This window comes from Nematolebias whitei, chromosome 11 (genome assembly GCF_014905685.2).
Source record: "Nematolebias whitei isolate Nwh7 chromosome 11, NemWhi1, whole genome shotgun sequence".
In the NCBI taxonomy this organism is placed as follows: domain Eukaryota; kingdom Metazoa; phylum Chordata; class Actinopteri; order Cyprinodontiformes; family Rivulidae; genus Nematolebias; species Nematolebias whitei.
In genome coordinates this window covers 42,015,929-42,034,061 of record NC_056508.1, presented here as the reverse complement: position 1 = coordinate 42,034,061, position 18,133 = coordinate 42,015,929, and the positions used below count along the sequence as shown (strand labels likewise).

General features: G+C 37.7%; 2 protein-coding genes across 2 annotated transcripts in view; one reads left to right on the top strand and one right to left on the bottom strand.

Annotated features, from left to right (window-relative positions):
- The window catches only part of LOC119417170 (calcitonin gene-related peptide type 1 receptor-like), a 38,900-nt gene extending 30,827 nt beyond the window's left edge, over positions 1-8,073 (bottom strand). Inside the window, exon 1 of the mRNA XM_037684382.1 lies at positions 7,959-8,073. The gene's annotated coding sequence lies outside the window, so the exon portion shown is untranslated. The remainder of the gene's footprint in view (positions 1-7,958) is intronic.
- A 1,301-nt stretch (positions 8,074-9,374) lies between these two features.
- The window catches only part of itchb (itchy E3 ubiquitin protein ligase b), a 33,443-nt gene continuing 24,684 nt past the window's right edge, over positions 9,375-18,133 (top strand). The window contains exons 1-3 of the mRNA XM_037685015.1: positions 9,375-9,512; positions 16,478-16,566; positions 17,631-17,772. Coding sequence (XP_037540943.1) covers positions 16,497-16,566; positions 17,631-17,772 — 212 coding nt within the window. The 5' untranslated portion in view covers positions 9,375-9,512; positions 16,478-16,496. The remainder of the gene's footprint in view (positions 9,513-16,477; positions 16,567-17,630; positions 17,773-18,133) is intronic.

The window sequence follows — 18,133 nt, the reverse complement described above, 5'->3', positions numbered from 1 at the left end:
ATATATATATGTATATATATGCATATATATATATATGTATATATATATATATATATTTTAGTGTATATATATACATATATACACTAAAATAAACTAGTGGTTAAAGATGCCGTAGAAGTTGTGGACTAGTTCGTATTTAGATCATAACGTGAGTGATTTTGTCTCGTTCAGCTGCATGTTTTTGGTCCTTTTAGTTTCATGTCAGGATTCAGCTCTAACTTTACAGAAGATGGAAATTTACAGTTTCCCAAGTTCCCTCTGCTGAGTTGCTCTCACTGACTTCTGTAAAGGTCAGACTGCCACAGCTCCTTCACTGAGCTGCTCTCCTGGGACTGAGAAGGACGTCAGATCTGTGTGTGACTGTGTGCGGGCGGATCATGCCTGTGTGTAACTGCTCGCATATTCTGCATATTTATTTATATTCAAATTAAGGAACACCATGAAAAGCAACTCAAACTGTATGCGTACGAGAAGAACGCTGGAGGAAAGACGACGCTTGGGGAGGGCGTGATTGCCTTCACTTGCATCAACATCTTCTCTTCTCTCTGCTCTCCACAGGTTAAAAATAAACCAAAGTCAAAGGAATATGATCTTTTTTAAAAGAAAGAACCTTTCATCGTTGTAACTTGCTTACACCAATGCTTACAATTCTTCACCAACAAGTCATTGAATGCATCACGTGAAGCAGTGAGTTGGTTTAGCTGAAATCATTTGCCTGTTGCTGCTGTTGAAACTAGCTAAAGTTAACTCGAATCTACTGTAAATATGCTACTTATGTTAAAATACTGAGTGTTAAAAGGTAAAGGCTTTTAAAGACACATAATCCTGTTATGAAATTACCACAAGGGCGTCTACATTCTGACAAAAAGATTACTTGAACTTTCAGGGCGAGATTCACTGAAGGGATTTGTTGTGCTTTTATAGAGCAGATAGATGCAATGAATGCAATATATAAGTCAAACATTGAAGAAAATTTCAGTTTATTTCAATTCAGTTTATTTATATAGTGCCAAGTCACAATAGAAGTCGTCTCAGGGCACTGAACAGAAGCAGTCAAGTACATTAAAAAAAGCCAGTTAGTAAAAGTTATCCATCTAAGGAAGTCAGCAGATTACATTGAATCCACTTCGTTGCAGTCTCCCATCCTGAGCAAGCACAAAGGCAACAGTGGAAAGGAAAAACTCCCGTTTAACAGGAAGAGACCTCCAGCAGATCCAGGCTCAGGACGAGCAGCCATCTGCTTCGACCAACTGGGGTTTGAAAGGACATACATCTGTTATTTTTTAGATTCCCTGTTATTTTTATATCTTGTATGATTACTTGTGTATGTTCCTTTGTAAACCCTGGCACAACAATTTCCTGCGGGATCAGTAAAGTTCTATCTTATCTCATTTTATCTTATCTTAATTTTTCTCAGAATGGAAGGTCTAGGTGTACTTTCTATCAGAGGAAAGAAGAAAAAAAAACATGTTAAGGACAGAAATAATTACAAATACAAAACAGGTAGTTTGGAGCAAGTTAAGACAGCAGAAGAGTGAGAAAATATAGTCAATATGTCCTCCAGCAGTCTAAGCCTATAGCAGCATAACTAAGGTATCGCTCAGGAAACCCAAGCCAACCCTAACTATAGGATTTATCAAAAAGGAAAGACTTAATCTTTAAAGTATACAATGTGTCAGCCTCACAGACAGAAAATGGAAGTTGGTTCCACAAGAGAGGAGCCTGATAACTGAAAGCTCTGCCTCCCATCCTGCTTTTGGAAACTCTAGGAACCACAAGTAAACCTGAAGTCTGAGAGTGCGCTGTTATGAACATATGGAACAATAGGATCTGTAATATAAGATGGAGCTAGGTTGTTGAGGGCTTTGTATGTTAGAAGCACGATTTTGAACAATATTCTAAATTTGACTGGGAGTCAATGAAGCTGAAAATATCCACAGTATTACTAAAAAATAAAAACCCAACAGAAGTTACTCTTGGGTTTGTGTATTCTGCATTTGATTTGTGTTGGTTTCTCCTAAAAGCTGATAGTGTTTCTTCAATCTTGAGTGTTATTTTCCAGCATTTCTAGGTTTAGATTCTGTGAAAAGTGGTCTCTTAACAGTCTGAGTCTGCAAATCACTTAAGAGAGTCAGCCACCAGCAAACAGCAGGATTTACAGCCACTGAGCTCTACATGTACTGTTTGAGTAACTACCGATTTTGTTATGTTCCCATAGTCAGATTCAAAACAGATTTTCCAGTTTGGAGCTATGCCAAATTCTTTTCCTTTTTCATAAGTTTGTATAAGCAACTCAGTAAGGCCAAAATTAAAAAAAAGAGATCTTTTAACCAACAAAACACATACTCAACCATGAATTAAAGGAAGGAATACAGTATTTATTGCTCAACAATTTTCTCGCCAAAGTTTTAGATGAAGATCACCTAAAGAAAATATGGAATTAGAGACAAATGTTTAAAATAACATTAAGCACAGACTTGTGCAATATTTTGATATGTGATCTTGCACATTCTGTTCAATTGGGAGTATGGGTTGTGAATTAGACACAATTCCCACATTAAAAAAAATACCACTGCTTTCCTCCACATGTGTACTGTCGCTAAGATTAGAAACATCTAGCCCAAACATGATTCAGAAACTCTGTTCCATGAATTTATCACATCTAGGCTGGACTATCGTAATGGTTTATTATCTGGGTGTCAAAAATCTTCTTTTAAAAAGTTGTCAGTTAATCCAAAATGCTGCTGCTAGAGTTTTAATGAGAGTTTATAGGAGAGATCATATCGCTTCAGTTTTAGCTTTTCTCCATTGGCTCCCTGTCAAATTCAGAATAGAATATAAAATTAATTACTTCTAGCCTACAAAGCCCTCAACAACCTAGCTCCATCTTATATTACAGATCTTATTGTTCCATATTTTCCCAACAAACTTCACTCTCAGACTACAGGTTTACTTGTGGTTCCTAAAGTTTCCAAAAGCAGAATGGAAGGCAGATCTTTCAGTTCTCAGGCTCCTCTCTTGTGGAACCAGCTTCCAGTTTCTGTCCATGAGGCTGACACCGTGTCTTATTTTAAGATTAGACTTAAGTCTTTCCTTTTTGATAAATCCTATAGCTAGGGTCAGCTTGGGTTTCCTGAGCTATCCCATAGTTATGCTGCTTTAGGCTTAGACTGCTGGAGGACAAATAGGCCACATTTCCTCACTCTGCTGCTGTCTTTATTTGCTCCACTCTACCTGTTTATATTTGTAATTATTTCAATCCTTAACATGTTGTTAACATGTTGTTTTTCTTCCTGTAGACCTGGACCTGTCATTCTGTTTGTTTGTTTGTTTGTTTCTCCTTCCTGTCCTCTCAAACCCAGCCAGTCAAAGCAGATGGCTGCAATATTTATAAGTTATTTGGAGTTATAACTATTTTGAGTTTTCTAAGATTGCCTTGCTGTGGCAGCCATCTTGAATCAGGTTGACTCCAAACATTAATCAGTGGTATTTGTACCGCCAGCGATTACTTTCTGAATTTTCCTTTGAATCCATTCAGCGATTCAAGAGATATTTTGCTAACAGTACAGACAAACAAAACAGACTCCAGCATAAAGCATTATCATTCCATCTTCGCCTTTCAGTGATAAATAGCCGAAATCTGAAGCCAGGAGATGACAGATAAAACGAGGCAGTAATAAAACTGTTAATATGGCAGCCGTAACCGTTTTCTTGATGTGTTACTGTGTGAGCCAGCACACGCTGACATTCTTCTCAAATATGGTCAGCTTGACACCGTCAGAACAAAATTCATTGACTCAGATTGTGTGTTTCATCCAATTTTCCGTCAACCTTCTTGAGACAGAACATCTCCCTGATGATGGTCTTAATCACGCAGCAAGATTTACAACAGCAAGCTACAGTTTATGCAAAAAAAAGTGTAGAAGAGTTTTTTTTATTTTTATTCATTCAACCTTTATTTATACAGGTTAGTCTCAAAGAGCCGCGAGGACTCATTTACAAGAGGGACCTGTTCCAGACAGAACATATAAAGTACAGACAACAATAACAGTAAACAATAACAATAAACTACAGTACAAATAAGAGTATAACACAATAAATCAGGGTGCCATCAAACAGGGGGAAATACTAAAAACAACATATTTGCTTTGATTTTTCTATTGACATTACAAAAGGTCTTGAAACTTGTACTTGTATATGTAAATAAATGCCTAAAAAAACAAACTTTAAAATTTAAAAAAGTAAAAAAAAAAAGAAGTACATATTTAATTTCCTGTCACGCAAAATGATTTTGACAGTCTAGTTACAACTCCTGCAGCCAATATTTGCGTACAGATAGCAACCCAATATGTCGGTTATCTACCGCTGAGGCTAAAATAAGCGCAAGGTTGTTGTTTTTTTTTTCCACGAACTTCGACAGCGAGGGAAGGGGGTCTCGTTGGCTCGGTTCTGTTATTAAAAACTGGACAGCAAGCTGGGGGAGTCTGGGGATGGGAGGGTTGGGACCAAAGCAGTGGCCAAAACACCTATTAATATACTGATAGCTTCCTGGCAAGAGCAGCTTGTTCCAGTAAAAGACACACAGAGAGAGAGAGCGGAGGTGGGGGGCATAAAAGTTTCCCACGAGTATATGCAGAGTCAGACTCCAGAGATCATGAAACATTGAGAGGTATTCAAAAGTCAAGCTTGTCTCAGATTCGCGTCTCGAATGTGAGCATTCCAGTTTCAAATGGCAGAAGATTTAAAGCACACAAAGCTAAATAACAAACAACTCTTTCTCTGATGTAAACAGTTCATTTGCAAGTTTAAAGCCACTGAAATACATTTAGAAAGTCTTACGTGGAGTATTAAGCGGTGCATTTAAGGATTTGGCTTGTATGTGCTTGAACACAGCAGGTAACGTGAAATCGCTCAAGAAAAGAAAAGTCCTCCCAGTCTGGAAGGAGCTGTATGGTGATTGCTAATGTGCACGTAGACGCAAATGAAAATGATCTAGGACAAATGCAAATACTAAGAAAAAAACGACAACGCATTAGCATGTCAGGTCTACAGAAAACAACTTTGATTGCGCTTGTGTGCATTTGAAAACAATATTATAACAGAACTTAAATGATCCAACACAAAAAGGTCTTGTTTAGTTCAATCCAAGAAAACTGAGACAACTTTTACCCACTTGTTTTCCTGTTTTTTTGTTTTTCCATGTTACATGCAGTTCTACTATTTCTGCATACTTTGTGATGTTTTAACCGTTCGTACATTAAAACGTTCAGCTCGTTTAAAAGATGGCTGCTCTGCCTTGTGTTTGTTGTGATGTTTATAGTGTTCAAAATATTTAACTTTAATTACAAATATTTTCCCTGTGAAAATACAGAGATCGCTTCAGTTGCTTCATAAACTTTGTTCTTTTTAAAAATCTGCTTTAATGCACTGGCTTAAATTGTGTCCGCTTATGCTGCTTTTAGTTTTTAGCTTCTGTTATGCTACTTTTAGCTTTTAGCCAGACATCTGAAACTTTTAGCTTTCAGCTACCATTGTACTATTTTTCTCTCTTAGCTAGCCTTTAGCTGCTTTTATATGCCTTTTGCTAATTTAGCTTTTCACTACTGTAGTCCCTCCTTTATCACGGGGACTTGGGACCACGCCCCCATGATAAATGAAAGTCAACAATGTAGGGATACAGTAGTCCAAGTTCAAGTTCAAGTAAACATTATTGTCATTATCATCTCATGTGGTACATGAGATGGAACAAAATTATGTACACAAGTAGTTGTAGTAGTAAGTAGTGTTGCATTCGGGCACCAAAAAATCTGACCCGACCCAGCCCCAGCTCGTAGCCATCATTTCTGAACCCCACCCGACCTGACGAATTAACAGTAATTACAGGTCCGAACGCGAAAAACCCCTGACATTTTTAATTAAGTTTTGACTGTTTATATAGTTATTAACAGTTGGCAGACACATGCGGCTGAGTAAAGGGGGCAGAAGATCGGAGCTGAGGGTTTTTTTGTCCTTTCATGGCCATCAAAGTACATTAAATCCCTGCTTCTGCCTACATTCTGCATTATTCAGACATGGACCCTGCTTTGACATGTTGGATATTTTGCGATCTCACCTGTTTGAGTCGTCCAGCAGCTGACTGAACGTCCATTTGGGCTGATAGATTGCTGGCAGTAGTCCAGCTAAAGCTTAATTGAACTTTTTACCTCTTTCAAGGCCGGTCAGCGCACGGTCAAATGGCCGCATGCGGCTGGTGATTGTATGGCAAACCATGTTACCATATAATTGGATAGTCAGCCACGTGCGTAAGCTGATGCAATCAAAAGCCAGACACCGACCCGGCCCACACATTAAGCACATTATTATGGCCTGGCCCTTATCCGGGTCAAGCAGGGCCGAGCTCTGGGTTCGGGTTAGAAATGACAACTCTAGTAGTAAGTAGTAGCTAATTTTAGTATTTAATGTAGTAGTAAGTAGTAATTTATCTTAGTATTTACGTACAGGTATATTAAGACGTTTTAAAACTTTCCCACACTCTTGCAATGTCCCTAACAATTTTCTAAACTCTAAATGCCTAAAATGTCATGATATGAGCTCTCTGCCTCCAGCTGCTCTCTGCCATCTGCCAGCACGCTCGGCCACGCCCACTTCTCCGCTGCAGAATGGAGATCTGACATGCTGCATAAAAAAGCTTTTCCTGCAGCGATGGGCTGCACACAGGTGCAGCAGGTGCTGAATCATTTTAAATCATTTATTTTATATAAAAATTCTATGCCGATCGTGCGGCTCATCCATCAATCAGCCAATTGTGTGTCATGTCCAATCTTACTTTGAAAAACTGCGATAGAGCGAGTCCGCGAAAAACGAACCGCGAAGTAATGAGGGACTACTGTACTGTTTTGTTACTTTTAGCTTTTGCTACTTTTCGCTTTTAGTTTCCTACAGTTTTATTTACACTTATGCAGATTATAGCTTGCCGTTTGTCACTTTTAGCTTCTAGATGTTTTTTTTTTGTTCTTCCTTCTTGCTAACCTTTTGCTACTTTCAGTATTTAACTATCATCTTGCTATTCTTGTTTTTTCATGGTGGTTTCCTTTTCTTGGTGTTTGACTTGCATTCTGCTTATTTTAGTTAATGTTCTGCATTTTTGAGCTTTAACAATTCAGCTATTTGTTTTAAGCACACTTCAGCAGTTATTAAGAACTCAGCATCAACCTGCATTTCTCTAGTTGTTCATCAAAAAGCACAGGTGCACATTTGGCATCGTCAGCTGTTTTTTTTTTTTTAATTGTTGCACCATTTTAGATTGGTCCTCAAAAGCTCCTGCAGCAGAAGTTGAGTATTTACCTCTGAGTGTAACAAATGAAATAAAGCATCTCCAACGTACATTAAATCACAGCCATCTTCACTATCAAATGTCACTTCCATCACGCCTTCTTACTCTGAGCTCACTGATGCTGACACAGGACATCCTTCATCAGCCATATTTAACATTAATGGAGATTATCACAGAGATGCTACTCTGTTCTAACCCTACACTACTTAGAAATGCAATAATAGAAGCAGGCAGAAGCCCAGCTGTGGGTGACGGGTGTAACCTTTTCCCAACCTATATGTCTTGTAGCTGATATATAGAAAATAAAAACACAAGGAAAAAACAATTAAAACCCTGTAAGCTATTTGAGTGAAATAATCAAAGAAAACCAATATTTATATAGTAGTACAAACAATCCTATAATGGTTCTAATAAGGAAATATAAGTTGTATTTTTACTAGCTTATTTACAGTTTGACAGTTTTAATTGTGATTTTTTTTTCCCTTCACATAAATAAAGGATTACAACCTCAGATTTTTATATGGGTACAATTTTTACAAGATTGCTGTATTATCAAGTGAAGAGGCACCAACTGCAATAAGTTAAACTTGAACTGTTCCATCAGGAGCTGAGATTATGGACTTACCTTTTTATTTGAGAGAAATGTCAAACTGTTGTTTCCTCCAAATACCACAACGCTTGCATGGTCCGGGCAGAGAAGCGTCTCATGCTGCCTCCCTATAGACACTGACCAAGCCCATCCACTCAGACACTGCAGTCAAAGCCGTGCAACTAATGCACATTTCCGGCAAGCACTTTCAAAATAAAACATATAGGCCTTGAACAGGATTTTCCATTTAATTTGGTCGTTTTATAAGCACTTGGGGGTGCTATTAACAGTTATTTTTCTAACATTGAGACGTTTATCTCAGTTGTTTTTACAAACGTTATTTATTATATGTTTTAAAACACACATTTAAGGTGTATTTACAATAAGCTTTATCCGTATTATTCATACTTTTATATATTTTTTTATTAAATTGTGATGTCCTTTAGCCACAATTATAATAAACAACACCATCTACTGGCTGCAGTTGTCCCACAATTTGGCCAATTTGATAATTTAAGGATTACTGTGTATTATTTACAGACAAGAGTAAAAAAGATGAATATATAAATACATAAATATAAATAAATATATAGATAAATCCTATAATTAGGGTTGGCTTCTTATGCTGACTTAGGCCAAGACTGTTAGAGGACAAATTTACCTCATTTCCTTAAAGGATTTGATAAAATTGAATAGTTTTCATTAGATACTATTTCTATCTTAACATGTGATTCTCAACCTGCCATTGTGTATCTGTTCTTCTCAAACCCAGCTGGTCGTGGCAGATGGCCGCTTGTCCTGAACCTAAACCTTGCTAAAGATTTCTTCCTCATGAGGGAGTTTTTTCTTTCCACTGTCGCCTTCGTGCTTGCTCAAGATGGGAGTTCTGCGATGGAGTTCAATTTAAAGTAGTGATAAATAGTGTTAACTTATTATTTTTATTTATGACTGTTTCTGTTCAGTGCCCTGAGACCACTTCTGTTGTGACTTGGCGCTATATTAATAAACTGAATTGAATTGAGTAAATTTTTTTGCTGCCCATCAAGTATGCGTTGTTGAGTTTTATTCAAAACTATTTAAACTACCCCCTACCTAGTTTTCTTCACAGGATGCATAGTTCAATGGTTAGTGAAACAATAAAACATTTTGCAGTGACATTGTTATACGTGTTAAAAAAAATTTTCATTCTCAACCTTTATTTAACTTTGAACCTTATTTGTCTTTGTGATAATAAAGTTAAATGTGTCAGAGAATAAACACATAAATATAAAAACAAACACACGATAATATTTTCTTTCTGATCAAATACGACGGTGTAATTGTATAGACCCAGTCCACGTAAACGCATCAGCGTGTTTACTACACGTCCATTGGTCAATCCTGACTCCATTCCCGTCCAATCACAGCGCGAATCCAGAATAGCATGCGCCCCACCTTGTTTCGGTCACGTGACTGGGTTTACGAAGATGGTGGAAGTTTCTTCTTCCTTGAAGTGAAATCCGGGCTGAAGTCAAAACATCACGCAGGCCGAGGGCTGGGAAGATATAACAGCGTTTCTGGATAAATTCGTCAACCTCCTTTCGGATCTGGGTAAGTTTTAACCCGATAACGGCGTATTTCAGTGCAACGTTTGGTTTTATTGCCGTCGGACTTTCAGCCTGCCATGATGATACAGGCCAGCAGTTAGCCGGGGTGAGATGGCAGCAGGTTGTCAGACCAGACCGGTTGACGTTCAACACGTACTTAGCAACTCCAGCAATTACACCGTTCCCCGCAAATATAGCTGCCATTTGGGACTGTGACGGTTCTTATTCTACCTGGACGTGCTGTCCCCGCTGCTCGGCTAACTTAGTTAGCCCATTATACATTCACAGTTGGTCCAAATTATGTAACGTTTGTTCATTTAACGCATCAGAAAAGGGATGCCGGAAAGAAATGTGGCCGATGTCATATCAGAGACTTTTGTATATTTCATAAATCGCTTTGACACGTATAGAATAAGTGAACCTAAATTCCTGATGGCGATTATTCCCGTCAAGGAACTAGCTAAAAGGAGAATTTTGATGACTAAGTACTAGTGTTACGGAAACCCGACCGCACCTGCCATGTCATATTTAAACTTATAGGTCGTTATTCTTCCCTTTGTTCTCTTTAGGCCTTTTAAAACTTCAGCTATGTCATGACTAAAGTCAAATATTTAGGGTTTTTTTCTGAGCTGTGCTCATTAAACATTATTAACATAAGTATAAGCCCTATATGGATCGCATAAATCGTAGCAGGGAAGCCTTTGTGCGCACAATTGATATTAAATGATTCATCATGTGTATGCATAAAGCAGCCAACAAATGGAATTTAAAAAATGTAGCAATCTGCTTAGAATAAAATGTATTTTGCTTCTCCAAAAGCATTCTGTTGGAAGGGTTTTCTTCTTGAAGCAACATACTATAAGAACCTGTTTGTCTCTTTCTGATACTGATCACCAGGAGGTATGTTTTGTTCATATACAGCATTAGTCATAGTGACTTCCAGAAGATGTTACCTGCAAACATGTAGTCTTACGTTTGTTCTCTAGTATATCCTAATTTAGTTAATAGTCAAAGCAAATATACAAGATCATGTTATTAGATTTCTGTGATATACAAACAAAATAGTGTTTTGCACGTCAATCTTTATCAAAACTAATATGCATCTATTGTAAATCAAGGGTCAAGGAGACTTTATTGTCATTTGCATCACATGTGGTACATGAGGTGGAATGAAATTGTGCTCGCAAGGTCCCAGTTACACCCCAAAAAACAATATATATAAAGTATAAATACAAATAAACTGTATCCAAGATGTACACTATCAATAATAATATGAATAAGTTGTAGTAAACACAATGAATAAATGTAAAATGATAAATAATACAATAAAGTTTGGTAAGCTATAAGATGAAACAAAACAGAAAAGCAAGTTCACAGCATGAGGCTTAAAGTTTATTAACCAAATCAATAATAAGATGCAAACTGAGCAGTTCACGTGATTTTGATTTGAATGGAAAGCTGTTCAGGAGCCACGTTGGTTTTGTTTCAATACTTCTGTTTTCTTGGCAGCATTAGTGTGTGAATAGTTCTGAGTCGATGATCCTTCTGATTTATTGTGCTCTGGTAGTGCAGCACTGAGGGCACAAATCATGGGTAGATGACGGTGAGACACCAGTGACTTCCTTTGCAGTTCTTCGTGTTGTTCACAGATTTTTCTTTGTTTTCAAACCAGACAAGATTCATGAACACTTCCAAGCAGGCCTGAGGCACATTATTCTCACCGGAATTAAATATTTTAAGCAGAGTGGGAAGTCTTTTGATTTATGTTGTGACCCAGAGCTGTAAAATATGGTCATAACTTGAGTTGGTAACCACCGTTTTTTAGTCAGTGGAGAAAGAAAAGACATTGTTGGGCCCTTTCATCAGCAGTTATGGTGTTGTCACCGGAGGTTGGTTCGTCTGTCAGACTAACCTGACTAATGTTTTAATTTAATGTGTTCAGCTGCTGACTCCAAAAGAACGGCAACCAGGACGTGTGTCTCCAGCCACCTTTGGTTGAAATATTCAAACATGCTAATCTAATTAAATAAAGGCATACAGAGAACACGCATATCCCCCACAAACATGCTTTGTTTTATCTATGACTACAGCGTTTATCTTTTGCTGCTGTTCCTCTCCACCTTAAAAGCAGCCATGGTCACTTGAAGATTTCCTTTATCTTTGTGAGCTCTGCAGCAGGCTGTCGGCTACTCTCCCTCACTCCTAAATGCTGACTCATCTTCGTTGGTGACAAGGGTTACAGTTGTGTTTTTCTTGGCCAACTTAATGATGATGTTTTGTGCTGAATGCAGCAGAGGGGTCATGTGTCAGCAGTGTAAACAATAAAAGGCTCAGCACACATCCTCGTAGTGCTCCTTTGCTGATTGTGGTGCTTCTAATTGTAGTTCTGCCGTCTTGGACTGTTTGCTGCCTCTCCATAACATGCCCAACATCAACAGCTTTTTGGATGGATATTTATTTTATTGATCTTTTGCAATTTTATTTAACTTATTTTCTATAAGATGGCAGAATTGTGTGAAATGCAGAGTATAACTCTATTTGCAGATTCCTGTTTTTATTTCCTGTTCAGGATAGTTCAGTGTGAGATGGATTTCTTGGCACATAAACTGAAGGAAACTAGATTGACCTGGACACATAACTTGGTGAAGGGTAATGGAAAAAAAAATGCTTAAAGAATTTCAACACTATAGATTAGGGGTGGGTGATATGGCTCAAAAATAGTATTGTGATATTTCAGAGCATTCTGATGATAACGATAAATTTCGTGATATATAAAAAAAAACAACAGATCATATTCATTTGACAAAATTAACATGTTGCTTTGCAGTATTATATTAAAAACAAAAAAATACAACAAAGGTTCATTGTACTGAAATTACTTTATTTAGTAAAGTATTCAGTCTCAAAGTATAAAAATAAAAAAATTAAAATGATCCTTCTGTTATTTAAATTGAAAAAGTCCACACAAAATATAGATCAACAAAATCCACCACGAAAACTGAAGCGCAGGTGCACCAAAATAACTAAATAAAATGAAAGCTCAAGATCTGTTGAGCATAAATGTAACATACAATAAAATCTATGTTGCCTTTAAATGAGCTATAACTTCCAAAACTTGTGACAAGGTGATCAGCTGACCCTGAAGCTTGTTGGTGTTTCAGCTTCCTCTGTTCCTGCAGGAGTGAATCCATTTCTCTGATGCTCTGTCTTTGATTACCTGCCTCTTTTCTTGGCCCCTGTACCGGTACTGTGGAACTCAAGAGACACAGCTGAGCTGCATCGCGCATGTTTGTACCGGCAGTTTAGAGCGGGGTGGAGAAACACAGCCGAGCCACACGTTGTGTTTTTAGCTTTTTAGCTAGCTAGTATTGCATTCAACTAATTAGCGTTACGCCAGTACTGACAGGTGTGTGCGTGTGTGTGTGTGCGTGTGTGTGTGTGGGGGGGTTGTTTGCACAGTTCGGTTTGGTAGTTCGGCGCACTCGGTTCTGTTAACGGGGCAGGGCACCCGCTTGTATAATGGTAGAGGAAATAAGCATATCATGATATAATTTATTTTCCCGGGCAAACTTTTTTTAACTGGTATTAGTGAACGATATGATATGGCCCAGCCCTACTATAGATGTTGAGTCTAAATGCTTCTCGTCACAGGTACACAGGAACCATGTTATCAGGGCCAGTAGGTTTTTGGGGGTTCATGTAGGCTGTCTGCAGCCAGCTGAAGAAATGGTAGAAATTCATTCAACCTTTATTTATACAGGTTAGTCCCATTGAGCCTCGGGGACTCATTTACAAGAGACCTGAATTTTAACAAAGAGTGATGACGACAATAGGCAATCATAAAAGATGTGTATAAATTTAAATTTGGTTGTGTGCACATTTAAAATGGTTGTTATCAACATATTGCTCTGTGGGTTTATGTGTTGTGACCGTGTGAAATTCTTTCTGTAAGTGCCATGTGTTTCTGCTATCAGTGAAGTCTGCACATCAGAACGTCTTAACTACAGTAGTTCCTGGATTATTGTGGGGGTTACGTTCCAGACACCACTGCGATAGGTGAAAAACCACGAAATGGGAACGCTATATTTATTTTAGTATTTATATATATATTTTAAGGCTTTATAAACCCTTCCCACACTTTTGCAATTTTGTAAACTCTTAAACCTACATAATTTTAACAACATACGTATATGTACTGCAACATTTTATATGGGTACTCACCAGTGAAGGTAGTACAGCTTGAAGGATGAGTTCAGCTTCAGGATTATTTGCTACTTTCCTGCCAGTTCTGTGAGTTTAATAGATTGTTACTTCTGACTTTGCATTGCAAAACTATTTTTAACCACATCAGTTTCTCCACTTGTGTTTACTCCCGCCATCGCTGTTCTTTGAATTTCGGCAGAAAGCAGTGGCTGGAAGCACTGTTGGCTTCTGGGCCATGTAGTTCTTTTGACTTGTCACAGTACATGCTTGGTGAAAGAAAACTACAAAATAGCAGCACCTGTTCGAAGTACATTTGGTTCAGTTTCTCCACTAGTGTTTGCTCCCTCCATCACTGTTCTTTGAATTTCATCAGAAAGCAGAGGCTGGAAGCACTGTTGGCTTCTGGGCCATGTAGTTCTTTTGAAAGAAAACTACAAAATGGCTGCGCCTGTCTGACATTTTTTTTCTGCTCCTACTAACTTTTTATCTCGTACCGTCCCAATCACATGAGCAATATTAAAGTTGACAAAGGTGTTGTGTACAATCTTACGTTGAAAACCCACAAAAGAGTGAGTCCGCAAATGTCGAACTGCAAAGTATTGAGGGACTACTTAGATGAAGGAGCAATTTCAATAAAAATTCAAACCGAGATACTTGACTGATGCTTCTTTAGCAAAGTCATATAAATAAATCCAAGTCGGAAAAGGTCATTGGATTTTGATATTCAACAAACATCCTCATCTGCAAAAGGTTTGGCCTGCATGTGGAGCTGCAGTGTCAGCTGCTGCAATGAATTATTGACCAAGATCAAAGCCACACAGTCGGTCTGAAAGTTTACCCAGGAGCTCCTCACTTTCTCCTGCTCAGCCGTGTGCATTCTCAGCATGAGGAACATGCATTATTCAGAGGCTTGTTGAGGTAACGAACCAGATTCAAGGAGAGATCACAGTGCCAGTGTGTCCTTATTAGCCTTTAGGTGCCACGTTTGTTTTAAGAAAACCAGTGTTGTTTTGTATGTGATAGAAAAAATTTACCAATATATGTATATGTCAGTTTCTTATTGTGCTAATCTTTGCATGTACCAAGTCCTACTATTTTCTCTTTACTTTCCTTCACCTTTGGACCATTAATACAGTTGCATACTCTTCAGTTAGATGTCAAAACATGATGCGTCTACCAGCTGGAAATCCTTCTTTAGCTGGCTCAGCTTGGAACGTATAAATAATTGTTTTATTGTGTCGAGGTTGGAGAGGTGTTGCTCAAGCTGTAGAAGATACTCTGGGTTGGATGTGAAGGGTGACGCGCATTTAGATGTAAGGACGACGTCTCCTTCAATCTGGGACTCCTGTGAGATTATTTCTGAGGGTTTTTTCTAACAGTATGTTTCACAGCTGAAGAGGTGATTAAACATTAAGTCTCCTATCTGCTGGCTCCTTAGATAAATAACGTTATTAATTGACTTTTCATGTATGTGAATGTTTCTGTTCAGTGCCCTGAGATAACTTCTGTTGTGACATGGCGCTATATCAATAAACTGAATTGAATTAATATCGCTGTCATTATATTTATAACATTACAATTTATCTACCTAAAAGTTCAAAATCTATTTAATTATGAGAAGTTTTAATAAATACAGAGTACATGGAAAGCAGAAGCTTATTTTAAATGATAGACACAACACAACATATAGCTTGGGCATGTTTATTTGTGATTAACAGTATACATCAGTGTGCATGATGGACCTTCAGGTTTTTGCAGCTCCTTTATATTCAAATGGTTCTCAGACACAATCTTTTAGGGCTGAATGGGCTAGAACTCAAGGCCCGGGGGCCAAATGTGGCCCTTGTTGACATCTTATCTGGCCCCCCAATATGTTATTTTAAATGTAAAATACTTCTATCACTTTAATTGTTTTCATTAGTCTTTGATTATGATGTCAAAAGTGCAACAGAGACCATCAAATGAGACCAATCAAACTCTTGTTGAGGAACCTGCAACCAAGAAAACATGTTGGGTTTTTGATTTGAGTTAATGTAGATTCTGACATTAGCCCTTAGTTTGAGAAAGGTTTTAATTTTGGCCCACTTTTGTAAGTGGATTTGGCACCCCTGAGCTAGAATAAAGGTGTAGTGTGGCTTAAATATGCAGCGTTTCAGACTGTGCGCCTGGTTTTTGTCCCATGTTGATGCCCTTTTGTTACATCCAATAATAGTTCAACTTCTGTACATTTCACACAAATGACCTTATGAATAACTCTGTCATTCTTGATTTAATTTATATCCTGTGGTGCTACATACAGTTTAGATTTGAAAAGAAACTGAAAATTTTTGTTTAGTTCAAATATAGAATCTCCATTTGCAGACAAGTTCAAAACTAAGAACAAGCAAAAATAAAAATATTATTTTTTTTGTTTTATTTTTTATAACTGAATGCATGGCTCATGGGGTACAGTTGAGATACAGTGAGCCAGTTGTGACCTGATTAGACTGAATTCACTGTCTTTTAGTTGTTTTTCTTGTGAGGACATGTTGAGAACGACAGCTTATAGGACTCTCCTACATGGCAGACACATACAAATGTCAATTTGAAATGTCCATTAGAAGTAATTTGGAGCCCATTTTCATGCCGTAAATAAAAAGAGTAGATACTTCAGGTATGTTAAGGTTATTAATCAAAATTTTATATTTTTCAGGTCTTTCATATTTGTTCAGCAATGCAACAGTAGGAAACATTTGTCACTGCAGAGCTTGTTTCTGTTTGCTGCAGGTCTTCCCAGCCCTATGTCATGGCTACTGGAGTCACCAAGTCAAACACTTCCAATGGTTACCCTTTGAAGGCACAGCTACAAATCCTTGGTAAGTCCTGTTTTATTAACGGGAACACAAGATTAAAAAAACAACAACATTATAATCAAATTTCTCATTTTAGGACATTTTATTCAGTTAAAATTAGAAGGGGAAAAAAGAACAAGTGTGAAAGATAAAACAAGAAACATTTAACAGATTTAAGGGCTGTCCTCATCATCGACATGCAGACGTGCCTTCTCTCATTGTAGGAATTTGACACTGTTATGGTGTTATATGACCTTCGTTAAGCATGAAATTACTAAACAAAGCTAAACGTATCAGGAAACATGAATACTGTATTTGAACTTTTCGTAGCAAAGGAAGAATTTGATCAGCAAGAGTCGATACCTGAAAACAACGTCTGAGGCGCTTTTTTTTTCTTTCTCGTCAGTAAGGACAAAGTCCAGTTTGTTTATGTGGAGTGGGACAGGACTCAAAAGTTATGCTGGGAACCAGCGTATGGGAGCGCTGTTTCCCTTCTCGCTTCAACTTCCAAGAACCCACTTTGGGTCCAGTATTATAATTTATGTTGATGGTCCACAGTTTTTGTGAATGCGCAGAAGATTTTTATTGTTTTAGCCTTCATCCAACAATGTTTTTGAAACCACAAAACTATAGTTATTTTTTTAGGGAAACCCTCCATGTTTGAGGTTTTGTGTAGACTTATGTACACGCTTCATGTCTTTTCTGTTTTTCTGTTTTTTTTTTAATTTTGCTGGACTACCTACTGTAAGGTTTTGGGTTTGTTGGTGGTTTTTCTGTGTGGTCTAAATATTATGTTTGAGTATAGTTTTATAAACAAATTGTTTAGGACAACGTGTATTTCTGTATACACAAAGCCTTCGTTGTAGGAATAATTTAAATTTAGTTGTTGTTTTGGAACATGAGGACAGCATCTCATAAGTCTAAAAGTTACTTAAAACAGCCTGACATTCCCAACTACTCATATAGTCCAGTTGCCTTCTTTTCAAATGATTTAGATTATTAGAATTATTAAGAATTTATTGTCTTTTTCACAGCGGATTAACGTCTCATAGATTCGTTTGTTATGAGGCTCATTCTTTCCGTTTCAGTGCTAACAGCTAAACTGAAAGAAAACAAGAAGAACTGGTTCGGCCCCAGTCCTTACGTCGAAGTGACAGTCGATGGCCAGTCCAAGAAAACTGAGAAATGCAGCAACACCCACAGCCCCAAATGGAAGCATCCACTCACTGTGTAAGTCTAAATAATGCAGGGAACGCAAGACTCCTATGACTCTAAATCTCATAATCAGGACTCCATTGTCAGCACTTTGAAAGTGATGGTACTGCAGCAAGACCTGTGATTTTTATTACAAGAGCCATAATTTAACATGCTGTTGTTCATATTTGCAGTACTCTGAATTTGGTTGAACATTCTGGGAAACATTTAGTGCATTGGTTTCTTTCAGCTATGAGAAGCAGCACACCATACTTCAACTATTACTCACCTTGAGTTCTTAAATGTTACCGTTCTGGTGTTTCAGGGAGCTCAAAACGAGTTGAAGGGATCAACAAAAAAGGTTGAATCATGTCATCTGGACTTCGTTTTTTGTTAA